Source organism: Eptatretus burgeri, chromosome 19, assembly GCF_056783735.1.
Source record: "Eptatretus burgeri isolate ZD-2024b chromosome 19, Ebu_testis_v1, whole genome shotgun sequence".
NCBI classification, from domain to species: Eukaryota; Metazoa; Chordata; class Myxini; order Myxiniformes; family Myxinidae; genus Eptatretus; species Eptatretus burgeri.
In genome coordinates this window covers 1873121-1894217 of record NC_140979.1, presented here as the reverse complement: position 1 = coordinate 1894217, position 21097 = coordinate 1873121, and the positions used below count along the sequence as shown (strand labels likewise).

General features: G+C 41.6%; 1 protein-coding gene and 1 long non-coding RNA gene across 17 annotated transcripts; one reads left to right on the top strand and one right to left on the bottom strand.

Annotated features, from left to right (window-relative positions):
* The first annotated feature begins 584 nt into the window (after window positions 1-584).
* Window positions 585-13601, top strand: LOC147008390 (uncharacterized). 15 transcript variants are annotated; one of them, XM_085865058.1, is made up of 10 exons: window positions 585-630; window positions 769-859; window positions 1149-1365; window positions 4177-4286; window positions 5035-5173; window positions 5268-5332; window positions 7048-7124; window positions 11530-11615; window positions 11923-12021; window positions 13297-13601. In XM_085865058.1, exons 5-10 carry the CDS (start codon window positions 5100-5102, stop codon window positions 13439-13441), a joined length of 546 nt encoding a protein of 181 aa, XP_085721184.1. In that variant the 5' UTR covers window positions 585-630; window positions 769-859; window positions 1149-1365; window positions 4177-4286; window positions 5035-5099; the 3' UTR covers window positions 13442-13601. The 15 variants fall into 15 exon arrangements, with proteins under 15 accessions (XP_085721184.1, XP_085721185.1, XP_085721189.1 ...); XM_085865059.1 differs by having other exon boundaries at window positions 613-630; window positions 769-872; XM_085865063.1 differs by lacking the exons at window positions 585-630; window positions 769-859 and adding an exon at window positions 1043-1064.
* LOC147008389 (uncharacterized) lies at window positions 13588-20717 on the bottom strand. Of its 2 annotated transcripts, XR_015053441.1 has the most exons (7): window positions 18492-20717; window positions 17703-17885; window positions 17471-17583; window positions 16366-16687; window positions 15973-16227; window positions 15803-15880; window positions 13588-15358 (listed from the first exon to the last, which is right to left on the bottom strand). It is a non-coding gene; the product is annotated as an uncharacterized LOC147008389 (long non-coding RNA). The 2 variants fall into 2 exon arrangements; XR_015053440.1 differs by having other exon boundaries at window positions 17703-20711.
* Between the last annotated feature and the right edge of the window lie 380 nt (window positions 20718-21097).

Below are 21097 nucleotides of genomic sequence, written 5' to 3'. Positions count from 1 at the left end.
GTAAAGAGGAATCGAATGATGACGTCATGAGGTATAACTCGGATGGGAATTCACATTTTAACAATTAATTTCCAAACTCGATGGGGATTTGTACCTTGAGGGGAAAAACAAGGACCCGGTATATTGTTGTTACATTCACTCTGCAGAATAATATTATTATTATTATTATTATTATTATTAAAAAATGATAACATGGGGAATGAGTTTGTGGTTCAAACCTTCATATCGAGGGAACGAATCACGGACGAACTCGGACTCGATCTTCCCTTTCACCGCAGAATCTGAAACACAAAACAATCCATTAAATAAATAATAAACTTACAGAAAGCACAAGATGCGGGTTCGGAGTGACGTCACGTACCGGGTCCGAACTCCTCATCCTCGGGTGAACCGACCATGAACCCGCTTCATGAGGAACCTCATCGAATCACGTGATCAAGAGCCCTTGATGAGTCACGCTTTCTCGGCGGCAGATTCGCCATCAATCACGTGATCATGAGCCCTTGATGAGTCACGCTTTCTCGGCGGCAGATTCGTCATCAATTACGTGATCAAGAGCCTTGATGAGTCACGCTTTCTCGGCGGCAGATTCGCCACCTGACTTGCCAAGGAGCGTCACAGCTCGATCGGGTTTGTCATTATTCTTCAATAAATAAATAAATTTGATACAAACACACATTGATGTTTTCCGTGCTGGCAGGATGGCCTCGAGGAAGCCCGGGCTCGAATCCCGACCCAGCTATAAACCGCCATCCTGGTGTTCTACAGGCTGTCCCTCGGATGGATGTTAAGCCGGCCGTCCTGCGTGCCGGCATCCGTCGGTGCACCTTAAAGAGCCCCCACGGTGTCTATCGCGAAGGTTTGGCCGACCGGTTCGTGAAAGACCGGCGTGGTCAGTGTCCCCGTGGTTTGTGAGTGCGTGGTGTACTGCTCGTCTCAACGGACAAGAATCACTTCAAATTTATCCCACGTGATTTGTGATGAAGAAGAAGAAGAAGAAGAAGAAGCCATCTCCCGTTTTTTTTTCCCCCAACAAAAGATTTCGGGCCCCACGAAGTCAAAAAGTGTGAAAACACCTGAATGTGTGAAATTAAAATGTATATCAACGATACAGTTTGATGAAATTTGAAATCGATACCGTTTTACAGGAAATTGAATGATTGATGAAGAAGAAGTTGATGAAAACTGATGAATAAGAAGAAGAAGAATAAAGAGAAGAGAGAATAAGAAGAATAAGGAGAAGAAGAATAAAGAGAAGAAGAAGAGTGCGTCCACCGCCATTTTGAACTCACGGTGTGGTGTTCTGCTTACCACGTCATCGTGGTTTGTGGAACCATGCTCCTTGGATTTCGTCGACATTTTAATGCACGTTTGGTCGAGGAGACGATTAACAACATGTTTTCCCTTTGGTTTGACGTGTACATGTGTGTAAATATCGCGTTTTATTTAATTCAAGTTTAATAAGGCTTGAGACCTTTATTTTCTGATGTATTTTCTGTCAGGGTTTATGGACGAACACACATATATATATATATATATATATATATATATATATATATATATATATATATATATATATATATATATATATATATATGTTGTGGCTTGTGTGTTGTTTTGTTATACCAGTACGGACACGAACGTGCCAAAACCAAAAAAAAACGACGTTAATTGTGACGTCATATCACCGTGTCCTGTCATTGGTTTGGTAAATAAATGGCCATCACTTGGGAAACACTTGGGAAACAGCTGAAACGGATGAAGAAGAACGATATCAAACCTTGAAAAGGCACATACTCAGGTCCCCAGCGTCAATTGTGACGTCATATAAAACGAAGAAGAAGAATTGTGACGTCAATTGTGACGTTTAGCACTGTGTCCTGTCATTGGCTTGGTAAATAAATGGCCATAACTTGGGAACCACTTGTCCGATTAATATCAAACCTTGAAAAGACACATCCACAGGGCCCCAGCAATATACCTGGCAAGTTTCAATTAGATCGGCCAGTGGTCGAGAAACAGCGGTCACACACACATACACACACACACACACACACACACACACACACACACACACATACACACACACATACACACACACACATACGCACACATACACCTACACACACATACACCCACACACACACACATACACACACACACACACACATACACACACACACATACACACACATACACACATACACACACACACACACACACACACATACACCTACACACACACACACACATACACATACACCTACACACACACACATACACATACACCTACACACACACACATACACACACATACACCCATACATACACATACACATACACATACACCTACACACACACACATACACATACACATACACCTACACACACACATACACACACATACACATACACCTACACACACACACACATACACCCACACACACATACACATACACACACAGATTGCTGGAATCTATCTATCATTCTATAATGTGTAGATTTCTATAATGTAATTCTATACACATCTATCTATAATGTGTAGATTTCTATAATGTAATTCTATACACATCTATCTATAATGTGTAGATTTCTGGAATGTAATTCTATACACATCTATCTATAATGTGTAGATTTTTATAATGTTATTCCATACACATCTATCTATAATGTGTAGATTTCTATCATGTAATTCTATTCACATCTATCTATAATGTGTAGATTTCTATCATGTAATTCTATACACATCTATCTATAATGTGTAGATTTCTATCATGTAATTCTATACACATCTATCTATAATGTGTAGATTTCTATAATGTAATTCCATACACATCTATCTATAATGTGTAGATTTCTATAATGTAATTCTATACACATCTATCTATAATGTGTAGATTTCTATAATGTAATTCCATACACATCTATCTATAATGTGTAGATTTCTATAATGTAATTCTATACACATCTATCTATAATGTGTAGATTTCTATAATGTAATTCCATACACATCTATCTATAATGTGTAGATTTCTATAATGTAATTCTATGCACATCTATCTATAATGTGTAGATTTCTATAATGTAATTCCATACACATCTATCTATAATGTGTAGATTTCTATAATGTAATTCTATGCACATCTATCTATAATGTGTAGATTTCTATAATGTAATTCCATACACATCTATCTATAATGTGTAGATTTCTATCATGTAATTCTATACACATCTATCTATAATGTGTAGATTTCTATCATGTAATTCTATACACATCTATCTATAATGTGTAGATTTCTATCATGTAATTCCATACACATCTATCTATAATGTGTAGATTTCTATAATGTAATTCTATACACATCTATCTATAATGTGAAGATTTCTATCATGTAATTCTCTACACATCTATCTATAATGTGTAGATTTCTATAATGTAATTCTATACACATCTATCTATAATGTGTAGATTTCTATCATGTAATTCTATACACATCTATCTATAATGTGTAGATTTCTATAATGTAATTCTATACACATCTATCTATAATGTGTAGATTTCTAGAATGTAATTCTATACACATCTATCTATAATGTGTAGATTTCTATAATGTAATTCTATACACATCTATCTATAATGTGTAGATTTCTATCATGTAATTCTATTCACATCTATCTATAATGTGTACATTTCTATCATGTAATTCTATACCCATCAATCTATAATGTGTGGATTTCTATAATGTGATTCTATACACATCTATCAATAATGTGTGGATTTCTAGAATGTAATTCCATACACATCTATCTATAATGTGTAGATTTCTAAAATGTAATTCTATACACATCTATCTATAATGTGTGGATTTCTAGAATGTAATTCGATACACATCTATCGATAATGTGTAGATTTCTATAATGTAATTCCATACACATCTATCTATAATGTGTAGATTTCTATAATGTAATTCTATACACATCTATCTATAATGTGTAGATTTCTAGAATGTAATTCTATACACATCTATCTATAATGTGTAGATTTCTATAATGTAATTCTATACACATCTATAATGTGTAGACTTCTATAATGTAATTATATACACATCTATGTATAATGTGTAGACTTCTATAATGTAATTATATACACATCTATCTGTAATGGGGAGATTTCAGAATTGTCAGTCAGATCGGACCACGTCGTGCATTTCCCGCCAAATTCTCGACCGGGACCCAATGGTGACCGTGACACCGACAAACTGGACTCAAACCGACATTTGGCGGAGGTAAGCTTCACTTTTATGAGCAAACGTCTTTTTTACTTCTCCAAAATATTTTTCCTCACAACAGTTTTGTTAATTAATTTTTGACTTTAGTTCGAATAAGTTCCCCCTGACCCTCACTCGGTGGAGCGCGTACCTCCGCCAGGCTGAACAGTTTAGGTTTTGCATCCCACTGATGGGCCGGATCTGGATTAGGACGTGAACTGGACTTTAATCGGCTTGTTCTTGTCACCTACCAAACTCATCCACCTGGTTTTGTCATAACTCGTCCACAACGTTTTGTCATAACTCATCCACCTGGTTTTGTCATAACTCGTCCACAACGTTTTGTCATAACTCGTCCACAACGTTTTGAGATGTGCTATTTATCGTTTTTTGGCCCATCTCTCAACGGTGAAGAATCATTCAAAAAAAATTTAGTGTCCGGATTCGAATCTTCAACAGAATTGAACCAATTCGTCCTTGTCACAAACCCGCCACGTCCACCAAGTTTCGTCCGCAACTTTTCGAGATATCCTGCTCGCAGGTCGACAAACACGGGTTAAAACATCAGGTGTTGGAGGTAAATATACCATCGAGCTCTCGTATAATGACTTTGTAATATCCATGCATATAAATATCTGTATATATATATATATATATATATATATATATATATATATATATATATATATATATATATATATATATATGTATTGTTCACATATCACCGAATAACTGTCAGCATCCATGAACCCTTGTTCCACACCAGCTCGTTCTGCAGAGGTGTTGAGACTTCCACAGTTACAGCCTATTCATCTGCACAGCTGTTTTGCCATGGACCCTTCCGACCATTTCTCTCTGTGGTCTTCAAAAAATACTTATGTGCCTCCTGGGGCACCAACAAGCACGTAAGCTTCCTTTCAATTTGCTTCAATCGGTTGGAGTGAACAGAGCATGCTCTTCAGCTGTGGTGTAGTAATCCTTTGTCCGTTTCTCCTGCAGTTCTCACAGTTTGGGAGGAAATGACGGAGTTGAGAAAATCCATCCATCGGTCTTGAAGCAACATTGTGAGCATCATCATGATATCATCATCATCATCATTACTTGAAGACAGTGATTCTTCCTTGTCATAAACCCAACCTGTCCACCAAGTTTTGTCCGTATCCGTTCAGAACTTTGTGAGATATTCTGCTCACACACAAACAAATAGGGATTGAAGCATGACCCTCGTCCATCTTCGGTGATGGAGGTAAAAATCCTTGTCGATGGAACCTCCTCGAGAAGGAAAAATGAAATACCGCACGAGCTCTTGCGGCTGTTTTAAAACCCCTCTTTCTAGGATCGAGAAAGAATAAGCAGAATTAGGAGCTTGATGTCGTGGTTCCCACGGAAACGTTTGTCATTCCACTGCCGATGTAGACCTGCCTTCAAATTTTAAGAATCCCAGTTTTAAGGCCTAAAAACATTGCTCACTTACGACGGTGACACGTCACATTGTGATGGATTTGTTTCAAGTCAGTAGAAATTGTTCAGATTGACCCAGCAACCTGATCCAGAACTGAAGACCAGTCCACAAAAAATCCGACACAGGAAGCAATTCTGAAACCAGGAACACACGAGCGAACAAGGTTCAGAATACAGAGAACATGGTCTTGTCCTTCACTGCAGAAAACTCATTTTCCTTTTCCCAAGTGCCGAAACCTATTGCTCACACAAAAGCTCTGCCTCATGACAAGTGTGCTCTTGATGAGCTGTTCATTGAGAGAACATCAGATTCTTATTAAACGACTCATGTACTTGCCAAAACTAATAACCCAGTTTGTGAAATTTATTTCCAAATGCAGACGAACGCACACAGCACAAGATAAGCTAGTAAGTGCAATGCGGCATAACTAATTTGCCTTGAACACAAATGAAGCAATCAGTTCAATCACCCACCGTGGACTCGTCGTCATTGTCAGTTACTTCTGTCCTGATCAACAGAAGGTTGTCTTGCATCGCTTTGAGTCTGTTGATGTCAACAAAGTTGACAGTCAGACGCTTCTTGCAGCTATTGGCAAGTTGTTTATTGATGACGACATTCCTTGGGACAACCTAACGTCAATATTGATGGACTCATGAGCAAGGATAAGAGACAACAGGGCCAGACGTTTGCTTGATATTGATGGTGATTCATGACGTCATGCTCACGTTGCTGCGAAGAAATTACATGAGGCATTTGATCGTAGGGAAACTCAAGGATCTAGTAGGTAGGGCGGTGGAGGTGGGGCTGAGACAGGTAATTCAGCGGGGTGACGAGATCTTTCTTAATTTGTGACAACACTTTTTATTTGATTCGTGCAAGTACGTGATGCTTATTGTAAGTTTACTTGGTTCGGATGTTCATTCGGAGTCACGGCTGTTACGGGAGGTTCTGCCACAATGGTTGATGATGGTAATGATCGTTACAGGGTATTTTTGGTGAAAAAGAACTCTCTCTGCAACATCATGTTGGCCACTCTGCTGGTCCACTGAGCTACTACCGCCAATACCACAATTCAGAATTTTAAAATTTCTCTCAATTTTTCAACAAATCAGTGCTGGCCATCATCAGAAAACTTGAACAAGCAAGAAATTCGGGAATGCGAAGATGTAAAGAGTTAGGTTAGTCGATGTCAAAGCTCAAGTGATGTTCGGTTTTGCTCATTCAGATGAAAACAAAGCACAAGTGATGAAAAAATTATTATTATTCCACGTAATCGGTTATAGCAATCTCAGTTTAATTTTTCTTCATCTTCTGCAGACCTTCAAATGGGCATTGCATACCTGCGTGATGAAAGGAAGAAGGCGTTGGTTCATCCACAAGTGGAACAACAAACGGTAATTCGTTCATATAAAGGAGCGTCAATGTTTTAAACAAAGGAATCGCGTTCACGTGCACATTATCTTTTGTGTTTTCATTTTCAAGGAACAAAAAAAACACCTAATGATGGGTTTTAACCTATATATGTGGGGAGCCCCTTTATATCAACTTCTCGAGAGCATTACTTGGTTCATCCTAAAACCACAAGGGTAGTACAGCACGAACATGATATTTTTTTGAATGTGTCTTCTATACTATTGTCTGGAATTTTACACAAGCCATGGAGCAATCCCTTCTTTTCTATTGTCTGGAATTTTTCATAAGCCATGGAGCAATCTCTTTTCTATTGTCTGGAATTTTCCACAAGCCATGGAATAATCCCTTCTTTTTATTGTCTGCTATTTTCCACAAGCCGTGGAATAATCCCTTCTTTTCTATTGTCTGGAATTTTCCACAAGCCATGGAGTAATCCCTTGTTTTCTATTGTCTGGAATTTTCCACAAGCCTTGGAATAATCCCTTGTTTTCTATTGTCTGGAATTTTCCACAAGCCTTGGAATAATCCCTTCTTTTCTAATGTCTGGAATTTTCCACAAGCCATGGAGCAATCCCTTCTTTTCTATTGTCTGGAATTTTCAACAAGCCGTGGAATAATCCCTTATTTTCTATTGTCTGGAATTTTCCACAAGCCGTGGAATAATCCCTTTTCTATTTGGAATTTTCCCCAAGCTATACAATAATCCCTTCTTTTCTATTGTTTGGAATTGTCCATAAGCCGTGGAATAATCCCTTTTCTATTTGGAATTTTCCACAAGCTAAACAATAATCCCTTCTTTTCTATTGTCTGGAATTTTCCACAAGCCGTGGAATAATCCCTTCTTTTCTATTGTCTGGAATTTTCCACAAGCCGTGGAATAATCCATTTTCTATTTGGAATTTTCCCCAAGCTATACAACAATCCCTGATTTTCTATTGTCTGGAATTTTCCACAAGCCGTGGAATAATCCCTCCTTTTTTATTGTCTGGAATTTTCCACAAGCCGTGGAATAATCCCTTCTTTTCTATTGCCTGGAATTTTCCACAAGCCATGGAGTAATCCCTTGTTTTCTATTGTCTGGACGTTTCCACTCGCCTTAGAATAATCCCTTCTTTTCTATTGTCTGGAATTTTCCACAAGCCTTGGAATAATCCCTTCTTTTCTATTGTGTGGAATTTTCCACAAGCCATGGAGCAATACCTTCTTTTCTATTGTCTGGAATTTTCCACAAGCCGTGGAATAATCCGTTTTCTATTTGGAATTTTCCCCAAGCAACACAATAATCCCTTCTTTTCTATTGTTTGGAATTTTCCACAAAAAGTGGAATAATCCCTTTTTTATTTGGAATTTTCCCCAAGCTATATGACAATCCCTTATTTTCTATTGTCTGGAATTTTCGACAAGCCGTGCAATAATCCCTTTTCTATTTGGAATTTTCCACAAGCGAAATATAAAATAATCCCTTTTTTTTGGTTCGGAATTTTCCACAAGCTAAAAAACAATAATCCCTTCTTTTCGGTTTGGAATTTTCCACAAGCTATATATACAACAATGACTTCTTTTTGGTTCAGAATTTTCCACAAGCTAAAAAAAACAATAATCCCTTCTTTTCGGATCGGAATTTTCCACAAGCGATATATACAATAATCCCTTCTTTTTGGTTCGGAATTTTCCACAAGCTAAATTTAAAATAATCCCTTTTTTCGGTTCGGAATTTTCCACAAGCTAAAAAAACAATAATCCCTCCTTTTCGGTTCGCAATTTTCCACAAGCTTAAAAAACAATAATCCCTTCTTATCGGTTCGGAATTTTCCACAAGCTTTCTATGCAATAATCCCTTCTTTTTGGTTCGGAATTTTCCACAAGCTAAGTATAAAATAATCTCTTTTTTTCGGTTCGGAATTTTCCACAAGCGAAAAAACAACAATCCCTTCTTTTAGGTTCGGAATTTTCCACAAGCTATATATAAAATAATCCCTTCTTTTCTTTTGTCTGGAATTTTCCACAAGCTATATATACAATAATCCCTTATTTTCGGTTCGGAATTTTCCACAAGCTATATATACAATAATCCCTTCTTTTTGATTCGGAATTTTCCACAACCTAAAAAAAAATATTCCCTTCTTTTATGTTCAGAATTTTCCGCAAGCTATATATACAATAATCCCTTCTTTTCGGTTACGAATTTTCCACAAGCTAAATATAAAATAATCCCTTTTTTTCGGTTCGGAATTTTCCACAAGTGAAAAAAACAATAATCCCTTCTTTTAGGTTCGGTATTTTCCACAAGCAATATATACAATAATCCCTTCTTTACGGTTCGGAATTTTCCACAAGCTATATATACAATAATCCCTTCTTTTCGGTTCCGAATTTTCCACAAGCTAAATATAAAATAATCCCTTCTTTTCGGTTCGGAATTTTCCACAAGCTATATTTCCAATAATCCCTTCTTTTTGGTTCGCAATTTTCCACAACCTAAAAAAAAAAAAATCCCTTCTTTTCGGTTCGGAATTTTCCACAAGCTATATATACAATAATCCCTTCTTTTTGGTTCACAATTTTCCACAACCTAAAAAAAAATAATCCCTTCTTTTCGTTTCGGAATTTTCCACAAGCTATATATACAATAATCCCTTCTTTTTGGTTCAGAATTTTCCACAACCTAAAAAAAAATAATCCCTTCTTTTCGGTTCGGAATTTTCCACAAGCTAAATATAAAATAATCCCTTTTTTCGGTTCGGAATTTTCCACAAGCTATTTATACAATAATCCCTTCTTTTTGGTTCGGAATTTTCCACAACCTAAAAAAAAAATAATCCCTTCTTTTCGGTTCGGAATTTTCCACAAGCTAAATATAAAATAATCCCTTTTTTCGGTTCGGAATTTTCCACAAGCGAAAAAAACAATAATCCCTTCTTTGAGGTTTGAATTTTCCACAAGCTTTATATACAATAATCCCTTCTTTTCTGTTCAGAATTTTCCACAAGCTAAATATCCAATAATCCCTTCTTTTTGGTTCGGAATTTTCCACAAGCTAAAAAAACAATAATCCCTTCTTATCGGTTCGGAATTTTCCACAAGTGATATATACAATCATCCCTTCTTTTCTGTTCGGAATTTTCCACAAGTTATATATACAATAATTCCTTCTTTTCTATTGTTTGCCATTTTCCACAAGCTGTGGACTAATCCCTTATTTTCTGTTGTCTGGAATTCTCCACAAGCCGTGGAATAATCCCTTCTTTTCTATTGTTTGCATTTTCTCCAAGCAACACAACAATCCCTTCTTTCCAATTGTCTGGAATTCTCCACAAGCCATGGAATAATCCCTTCTTTTCTATTGTTTGCCATTTTCTCCAAGCTGCACACAACAATCCCTTCTTTTCTATTGTTTGCCATTTTCCACAAGCTGTGGATTAATCCCTTCTTTCCTATTGCCTGGAATTCTCCACAAGCCATGGAATAATCCCTTATTTTCTATTGTTTGCCATTTTCTTCAAGCGACACAACAATCAATTATTTTCCATTGTTTGCTGCATGGCACGTACCATATAAAGGAGCCTTGTCTATGCCGCTGGCATTTTCCCCGAGGATGGAACGGTTTCTCTGCATCACGTCCGCTATTCTATGTTTCAGGCAGTTTTCTCCGACAATTAGAGCCCCTGAAAAATGGATATTTCTTCCGGTGTCCCTGATGATGCAGCTGCGGGGAACTTCAAAGTCTCAGCAAGTGTCCCTCGACTCACATTCAAAACTTCACGATCTTTCATCCAACAGTTCATAAGTTATGAGCCCTTGCGTTTGACTCCTTAACTACTGCAGTCAAACTTTTTCTCCGTCTAAGTTTATGGGGTTCACCCCCATGAACATAAACTCGCAAAAATGCAACAACTATGGCATTTAGATTGAATTTGTTCGAAAAGCCATTAATTAGACGTATTGTCCAATGTATATTCCAAGTGTCAGTTCGTTTCAATGTATAACCTTTGAGATATGAGCGCCGACACATTTCGGACGGACGGACAGACTGACAGACACCAACGTTGATTTCGAGTTTTTGTTGAAAACTCAAGAATGCGGAAATGGACGTTGCTGAAACATGGAACATGTCATCTCGATTTACAAAGGATTTATTTCTGAAATTTTGGGCCGATTTCATCCAGTGAAAAGCGACAAACGAATTCTCAGTCCCCCAGGTTAAAGGGAGGGACGGTTTACACCTCCTTTGATAATATCCATTCACAGTATGTAATGTCCACACTTCACCTCTTAACTGTTTGGATTTACGAACCCACGCACCACTCCAGCTCTTGCTGCGAAGGTGTTGAGTGCTGTCAAGGTGTGTTGTTGATGTGGAATTTAACAAACTCTCATACTCCACAGGTGTTTCCCATGGAGCCTGCCATCGATGATTCTGTGTGGAACTCAGTGAATACCCCTTTCGTGCCTCCTTGGGTACCATCGCCGACGTAAGCTGCCTTTCATCACATTCCACATTTCAGTTTGTTTTGAGGTTTTTTTTTAAATACATCGACAAAAAGAAATACTTCTAAATACAACTGAGTAAATAAGTTACCAACACGAGTTTTCCTCACTGGGTGAATCACAATCTTCCACGTCAGAGTTGTGATTTGAGTTCTGTGTATATTATTTATTTAAGTGTTTCCAGTAATCCGGAAAACCTTCGTATTGGGAACAGCTCTCTCTCCATAGTCCGGCGAAGCGATGTTTTATAACTTCCATGTTGGATTATCTTCACGTTTTCCTTGTTTACAGGAACAAGGCAAAGCTGTATGACAGCACGACCCGTCTGCTTCAACTCATGACGGCCATTACGCTTGACAAGAACACGAAACAACCAACTTCTTTGCCAAGGTGTTTTTTTTCTTTGTCGCTCTTGCTTTTTTTGTACGAGTACACCCACTCCCGTAGGGAGCGGCAGGAAAGGTCATGTTGTTGTCCTCTCTGGGGTATATACATTACAGTAGATCTCGGCTCGGCTCCGTCAGTCTGTGGGATATGAGGAAAGCAAGAAGGTCGGATTTTCTCCCTTTCAGTTTATCGTTAAACAACAGTAACGACTGCTTTAAAAGGTAATCATACCTGTTTGTGGTTTATGGTATTTTAACTTCCGGTAGGCTTCCCATGAAACGCCACAATAAGCTATTCATACACATTAACATGGCGTTTGTCTAAGGAGGGAAAACCCCTTGGACAGAGGGGCAATTGTTAGTATTAATATTGTTTTGTGATAACATTAATATTATACTATTACCATGAGTGTTGTTATCACCTCCGCGCACGCAAAGCGAAGAGTGTGGTTCGGCAATTGGTTCGCGTCCGTCCGTCAATCTTATGAGTTTGTGATTGAGGAACAACTTTATTCAAATCGAATGTTATATCTTGAGAACAAATCGAAACGTGAAGAGAAAGATAAGTTTGTCGTTGAGCTCAACTTCGGCTCTGAATCCGTCCCGATCGCACGGCCACGGAGAGGAGTGAGATGCTTCAGTTTACCCTGTCTGTGCCTGGCGGTCAAACAGGAAACTTACTGTTTATAAGGACGTCATAAAGGACACAAAGAACGAATGTAACGTGCGAGTGAAGAACGAACGAGCGGAGTCGGCTGTGCTGCCATTTGAAGAGACGGAAGGGACAGAGGATGAACATGATGCACACACTTAACAAGGCACCACCGGGTTGTGGAAGAAAAAGAACGTTTTTTGGGGGGGAATTTTGAATATTTTTTGCCAATTCGCTGTGTTCCGTAATCTCAACTATTATCACAATGAAACTCATTGAGGACTCAGAACTCATAGCTCCAGCAGACAAGGTTTCATGACTCCGGCATGAAAGTAGGCAAGTTCGTGCACAGTTCCGATACAGGGTTCTTGTCACTGTCTCTCCTCTCACCCACCCAGTCTTGCCTCCACTTCAACAAATGAACCTGCGGGAGGACCCTGACTTTGCTTTCACTTGGTATTTCACTTTGTATTTAACGTGATGACCTTCCATCGATGGATGACCCAACCGATAGAACCGGAACTTGGCTTGATGTGACGGGACGGACGGAGTTAAAAAAATTTGGATTAAAGGAACGTTCTTCGGTTGTTGTGTTGTAACTTCTCTCTTTTTTTTGTCCTCACGCAGTTATTCCTTTTATGGAAACAATTACCCAGGAAAGAGAAAGCATCCGCCTGAGCCGATGGACGACATTGATGATTTCCACCCCTTACTTGGTGATTCCGGGTCAGGCCTTCCCTCTGTGAGAATGAGAACATCCAAGCGTTCATGAAAATGTTCCTGCTCGTGGTCGTTCGGGAAATTTCGACACGTCACACAGTTTTAGCACGTCAGAGAGCGTGACGTGCACAATCCAGTTGTTCAAATCCATTTTGTGCAGTTGTTGAAGTCCATTTTGCGTAAATGTTAATAAAAACATCCATTTTGTGAAAGTCCATTTTGTGTGAATCCATCCGTCGGGGCCATACTCTGTGTGGATCATTGATGCTGCCGAAGCAGTCTCCTTGGCTATCGGGTACAATCCTGGACGCGTCGCCACTCCGACACAGGATACCAGCAAGCTGGCACTCATTTTGCCGACCTCAGAAGGATGACAGGCAGAGTCAACCCCACCTGGTATTAATTCAACAGGTGAGTGGTATTTCAACTCAGGATCCTGGGATCCCAAGCTCACCACTCCAACCAACATTAGGTATATCTATAAAAAATGTACAAACCACTGAAAGCTGCTCTCATGGTCGCAAGGCAGCCCAAAAGGGCCTTTTCATTGAAAAAATAAAATTGATCTTTTTTTCTTTTATTTAATCACAAATATTCTCACGTCAGTTTTACAACATCACAGCACTTCCGTATATCCCACATTCCTTGTGGTATCACAGCATGCTGTGCCTGCTTTGTCGCCAAGCACAGCTGGTCTGGGTGGCCAAGTCTTGATGCTGCCAGATGGAGCTGGCCACGTGTAACGTCTGAATCTTCCAACCACACACCCAACTTCTTGAGTGTCTGTGGCTGGGCTTTGTTGATTGCCATTGCAAAAAAGCCACCCGAATGGGTAACTACCGGTGTCTCCATGAAAACGCGTAGTCGCCTTCACTTGGTGCCAGTGCAATGCGTGGGACGTACACAATAGGACCAGCATTGTCAGCACCTGTTATGTCTGCTTCCAATGGGTGCCCATGATGAACGGCACGAAGCAGGAGCCTTGCACCATTTCACAGGCCTTCATGAGGTTTGAGGTTTCTCAGCAGTATCAGTGTCATGGCCTGGCTTACGGTAGAGGAAGTGGTGGTGGCAGAAAACACAGCAGTGTAACAAAAAGCTGCCTGCTTTGGGGACACCGGTGCATTGATTCTGCATCCTGCAGGGCCAGCCCCCACTCTCCATCATCTTGTAGTAATCCAAGCTGGTGACACGTCTCTTGGTAGCTCTCACAGGTGTGACCATTTATTGTGCGCACGTCAAAATCTCATCCCCAGGATGCACAGTGACATTACACAAAATTACACAGCGCAGGTTATTTGCTTTTGGGCAGTTTGGGTTCTGTGCATTGTATTCAAAGAATGCTGTCAGTGCAGTGCGGCGTGGTGGCTGCTCTGCGGCTTGGCGAGCACCACCTTCAGGGAAGGTCACCACCTGCTGGTTCTCCAAGTGCACAGGGAGTTGAAGTACTGGAGGGTAGTGGTGCTCTCTCATGGGAAATCCCAGGATCCCCCACCATGCTTCACTTGCACCGGTTGAGCGCATATCCTGGAAGCGCTTCACCTCATTGATTGGCTGCCGCTGCTTGGCTTGGCTACCTGCAACCTGTTGAGGTTCTGCAGCTCAGTGCTGCTGCTGCTGTCTCCACAGGAGCTGATTCAGCATGCACTGAAGTCTGAAGCCATTGTACGGTCAGGTCCCTTGTATATATATTTCTTATTATTTTTTTAACAGGCATTTTAAAATAAATAAATCCTTTCCCAAATCTCCCTTTCATTTGCATTTTGTGTGGTTACGATTTGGACAAGATCAGGCTCAGAATGAATATTTTCACATCAAATTTTCAAACTTTTCAGGGGGTCATACCCCTGGACCCCCTTGACCCCCTTCAGGAGTCCTTGACTTCCGTGTTTTCCTTTTTTTGTGAAAGTTCTGCTGTTTCACCCATGTTGCGTTCTTGGTCCGTTCAACTCCTCGACACAGACTAATTCTGCAAACACAGCGCGCGCGCGTGCACACACACACACACACACACACACACACACACACACACACACACACACACACACACACACACACACATACACACATCCAAGGTATTTATAAACTGCTATGGCTGCTGGTTGCATAATTTCTGGAAGCACGCAGTGCCCCTGTTACCAGTAAGCTGTTCGTCATGTCACCGACCTCGGAAGGAAGACCATCCGAGTGTGTGTTATTTCATACCTGGTGTTATTTTAACGGGACCCAACAGGGGCTCAAATTCAAGACACTATGATGTCAGGACAGCCAGCTCAACCGTTAAGCCAACATCAGGCTTGACACACAAGTATTTAATGGCAGACAGCCTAGGTGGGAGGGGAGGTGACGGGGGTAGGTGGGGGGATGGCATTGTCCCCCGGGGTACATGCAAGATTCCTGAGAAAGCATTTACCTGGTGCTGAGGTGTGATCGATGGTAACGGCTCGATCGTGCAAGTTTCCGTCTCACCATGTGGTTCCATTGTTTAACGCTGAAAATAAAACAAACAAGTGGTTACAGGAGACATTTATTGGCTGCGTTGTATCTTAATCGAGCTCTCGTTTAACGAGGCAGAACTCTTACCTTCCACATACCTGCTCGAACCACCATCTCCGAGACGACGCTTTTTGAGCATGGCTCCACACCTTTTCAGGTTCACACCAAAGGGCTCGATTGGGTTCATCTTGGCAGTTCCTCGAAGCAATCCATCACGTCATCGTGAAAGTGCTGACGAACCGTTTGAGATTTGAAATCCTCAAACAAATTCATTAATTCCCTTCACTCGGTGATGATGGTCGGTCAGAGCTTGACGTTCCACCTCATCCACCAACTCTTCATCTTCAATGACAGAGTTTGAGTTTTCAAATGAGCCGTGGATTAAAAAAAAAAGGAAACAGAACATGTTGATTTTATCTCCCATGAACACACACCACGTGACAGCTTTGAATATTAATAATTGAATTAAACGTGTCTCACCCGTCTCGCTCGACTCGATATCATCTCCGGCATCGTTGATTACGGCCTCGTTGGACGACAATGGCTCTCGTACCGTTCTCCCGCTTCTTCACACCAAAACCATCCTCAGGGAGTTCGAGTACGGATCCTGGTTTGAAAGTGCTCGATGGGAGGTTGTCAAACCGAGAACCCATGATGTCTCCTTGTGGAATTCAGAAATGGATTCGTCCATTTTGTCGAGTGTGTCCCGTTGATTCGATCGGCTTGCGGGATCACGTGAACCATCCGTTCGTCGGGAATGTCATCGGACATATCGGAGAGTGTTCCATCGTCGGAGACAAAGCTGGGAGAGAAAAACAATTAATTAATTGGTTGTGCGACGGATCTCACGGAGCTGCTTCCAATTTGCTGGGAGGGTAAAGTGGCCATCGAGACGAGATGGAAACGCTGAACATGTATGTGGTGTGGATGAGTGTTTAGTGTGGATTCGTGAAAAAGGTTGTGGATGAACAAGAACTCGGCGAAGGACGGGGATAGAAGGAAACTTAACTGACTGATTCATGGGGATAAAGAAAACGAAGATGAGGATCCAGAAAGGAGGTAAACAGGTGATGGAGGAAACAGACGAATCACGAGACCCATGACTGGGAACGAAATGAACTTCAGCAAAACCCACTGAGAAGGACTCAGCAGGAGGAGTCTAAAAAATAAAAGGTCAGAGGTCATTACAGCACACGGCATCGAAGGTCAACTCGACCCGCGGCTTCCTGACTTCATCGACTCTCGTAGCAAACGAGCGGCTCTCGTCGGAATCCTTTCATCTCCGCTCCAGCACGAAACATGTCCCGTGCTGCAGGAGTTGGAGGCATCAGTCTTTTTCAAGCGAATCGCCTCTCACATCCTGCCGACTCTGCATCCTCGTGTTGCAACCTGGATCGCCTGGCCTTGCAACGAGATCTGGCTGGAGGAGTGGCTCCCCAAAGACCCCGTGTTATGGGCCGCCGGCGTGTGGACATGCACCGACAATTGGTCAAAACCACCGCATACGTGGGTCGCGTGTCATTGAAAGACTACGTTGGTAGTTAACATGGTAGCGTAGCGCAGTTCTCCAGGAAGCTGGACTCACCTTGGCCTTGAAGAGCGGTTGATGACGGAACCGCTCAATTTTCTGGTCAGCCTGTTGCACCCATTGCACACCATCTAGCACGTGGGGCCACCACACACCTCCGGACGCATAGTCTGTACAGGAAAGAGAGAGGGTGGGGATATGTAGTCAAACACAAACCTTCACTGAAATCGATCCATCGTGCAGGTGTATCATGGACTTGACGTCACCACCCCCCTCTCCCCCAACACACCTTCCAAGTCCTGCGGCGATGGGCAAGTGGCGGTGGGGACAGATTGAGGATCCTGCTGGGAATCTCCACTCACAAACCCGCACACAGGCGGCACGAGTATAATGGCTGTTCATCGATAACCAGGGGCAACAATGGTGTACGTGTCCTGCTTGCAGGGCTCTCCAGAATCAGCACCGCTCTCTCCTATGGGAGAAGGGGGGGGATAGAACAACTCCTCAGCATCGCTTGGTGATGGTCTGTCGACGACAGACGTTAATGATGTCAGCGAATGACCGATGATGGCATGACGTCATGACGCCTCAGCGGTGACGTCACACGTCGCCGTGCAAACGAATCTAAAAATTAGAAAATCGCCAAAAATTCCCAAACCTGTCCGTCTGGCGCGATCTCACATAACCTATTATGTACATTAGACCACAGAGCAACCGCATGCCGAAAGTGGCGACAATCCGTTCAGCCGTTTCGGAGTCTATAGTGGACATAATCGGTGAATTATAGTCTGATGATGATGATTAAATCAGACTTTTTACACCTTTATTTACACATCGTAACCCACAACTTCCATGTGAAAAACAAATCACACAATTTTCAAAAAATTGATCAAAAACACAAAACTAGAATATCTTGGTTGGATAAGTATCCACCACCCTCCCCCACCCCCATTATAACGGCAATTGTAAATGAGCTCAGGTGGAACCAATCACCTTCAAAATCACACACCAGGTTACTTGACCTCCACCTGTTTAAATTGCATTGATTCTGATGATTTCAGAATAAAATCAGCCGTACCTGTGGGTTTCCACTGCTGGGTAGTGAATTTCACAGCAAATCCTCAATCATGAGAACAAAGGAACTTTCAAAATACCTCTGGGATATTTCGTGCTCGTCTGTCATTTCGAGCTTGTCCGCCTTTTCAAACTCGTCCGTCATTTCATTTCGTGCCCGTCCGTCATTTCAAGCTCATCTGCCATAACAGAGACAGGTGATCATCCTCTCTTATGGAAAGGACATTCCAGGCACCCACCCGAAGGGACAGCCTCAGGTTAACCCAAGGAGACCGTCGTCTGGTGTTAGAAACCTGAGCACCACTGGGACACACACGTGACCGTAATTTGACCCGGGAAGGTTACCCCGTGGTTTTCCTTCTATCATCATGAATGGGGGTCCCGAAGGGTCCTAAATTAACTTTTTCCTCAAAACTTGATGGAATCAATTGGAACTTACACAGACACAATGTCGGGGTTCCCTCATTAATCCCTGAAAGTTTCAGCTTCCTCGTTCAAATCCTCCCAGAGGAGTAGATGATACATACCCACCTACATACCCACATACCCATATATAACTCCGTTATGGAGGGAAGATTGTCGATAAATACAAAAAAAGAAAATAAAGAACGTTGTTTCGTGTCGAGGAAATGATCATCGACGAACTCGGACTCGATTTTCCACTTTCACAACACAATCTGAAACACAAACAATCCGTTAAAACGAAACGTTCAATCTTTGTATTTATTTTAAATCATGGACACGTGATGTGGCGGGAACCAATCAGACACCGCGATCTCCCTGTTCGCTTTTTCCCCAAACAGCTCGCGCTCTTCACTCGGTTACCACAGCGTACCGTCCTTCACCCGACACGACGTGCGGTCCACCATGACCCGAGATCTCAGAGCGAATACCTCGGGATCCCCGGGAGGTTCTCCGGAACACCGCGGGTCCATGGTCAGTTCACTCCGTACCGAGAACTTGTGTTTCCCGTACTGATCCGTGCTGTGTACTATAACACAGGAACTCATTGATTTAATGAATGTCGCGATGTCTGGAGCGGAGCCCGAATTGAATTGTGAATGGAAATCCCATCCATGACATGTTACCCTCCCTCCCTCTTGTACATGTATGACATCATTTTATACCTCATCACTTCATTCATCATTCGATTCTTCTTTAATCTCGTTTACACCAAATCAGATGAAGATTTACTTGTGATTATGGGCCTCTGCACCTACACACAATGGCCTATTCTTGAGGACTTCAGTGGCATCTTTAACGTCCTCGAGGAATCACTGGATGAGAAGACAAGATACTTACCTTTGCTTCCTGAGGAAGGTATGCTCACTGATGCAACACCTTCCCTGTGCATCACCAGGTTGGGAGTTTATAGCTCGTCATGTAACAACCTTATTTAAGTCCAAATTATGTTCAACGTTATATTTAAAGATGTGAAGGGTGAACTTTGTCACAACTGTTTGTAAAGCAGAGTTCGTGAGAGTTTACCAGGAAACCAATTAATTTTGCTCGATCGATGGAAGTCACAAGTTCAAGGTCAAAGTTTGACCCAAAATCATTTTTCACGAAATTTTAACCTCAAGCTGTGACCTCGACCTTTGACCTGTTGTAAGAACTGTTATGGAACCATTCTCAAGGGATAGGTGTGTTTGTACCGACTCTGTTTATCTGTTTTGGTAAAATTTGTTTTGGTGTTGGTTTAATGTTTAGGGTGGTGGGCTTGGTTGACTTGGGTCCTGTGTTCAAATCCCACTTGGCTGTTGAATTAATACCAGGTGGGGTTGACTCAGCTTGTCATCCTTCTGAGGTTGGGAAAGTGATACCAGCTTGCTGGGAGGATTGAGCCGTTTGAGTATCCTGTGTCAGAGTGGTCACCTGTCCAGGATTGTGTCCAAATAACCCAGGTAACTGCTGTAGCAGCACTGATGCTCTCTCTGTGCAGAGTGTGGTCTTCATGGATGGATCATAAAGGACACGTTTAACAACATCACCCATCACTGAGGGTCAGGGACTTGAATTCTCATGACCACCTGACTCATTAAATAATTTATAGTTAATTATAACCTCTTTTAATTGAGGAAAGTGTGAAAATGTAAAATTTAAAGCTTAATTCGTGTTTGTTTACTTGTTTACCAGCAAATACTACCTGTCGCTTCGCTGATGTGAATATTCAAGGGACGAGGGTAAGGAGGGATGGGAAGGATAGAGGCGAGGAGGGAGGTGAGAGGGGAAGAGGGAGAGAGGGGGGAGGGGAAGGATGGAGGAGGAAGAAGGTTGGAGAGAGAAGGATAGGGGTGGGATAGAGAGGGATAGGGGTGGGAGAGAGGGATAGGGGTGGGATAGAGAGGGATAGGGGTGAGAGAGGGAGAAGGGAGGGGGGAGGGGAGGTGGGGGAAAGTGTGGCGGGGGAGAGGAGGGAATTGACTGAATTCAATGCTAATCCTCATTTTTTCTCCTTCATCAGTTTCTGTATGAATGAAAATTCATAGAAAATAAGAAACATGTCCGCTTGTTGGAGGCTGTAATTCCCACCCATGGGAATGTACCCTCAACCTGTTGAAATATTATCCCACAAATAGATACAAAAGTATTAAATGAAATAAAATTAAC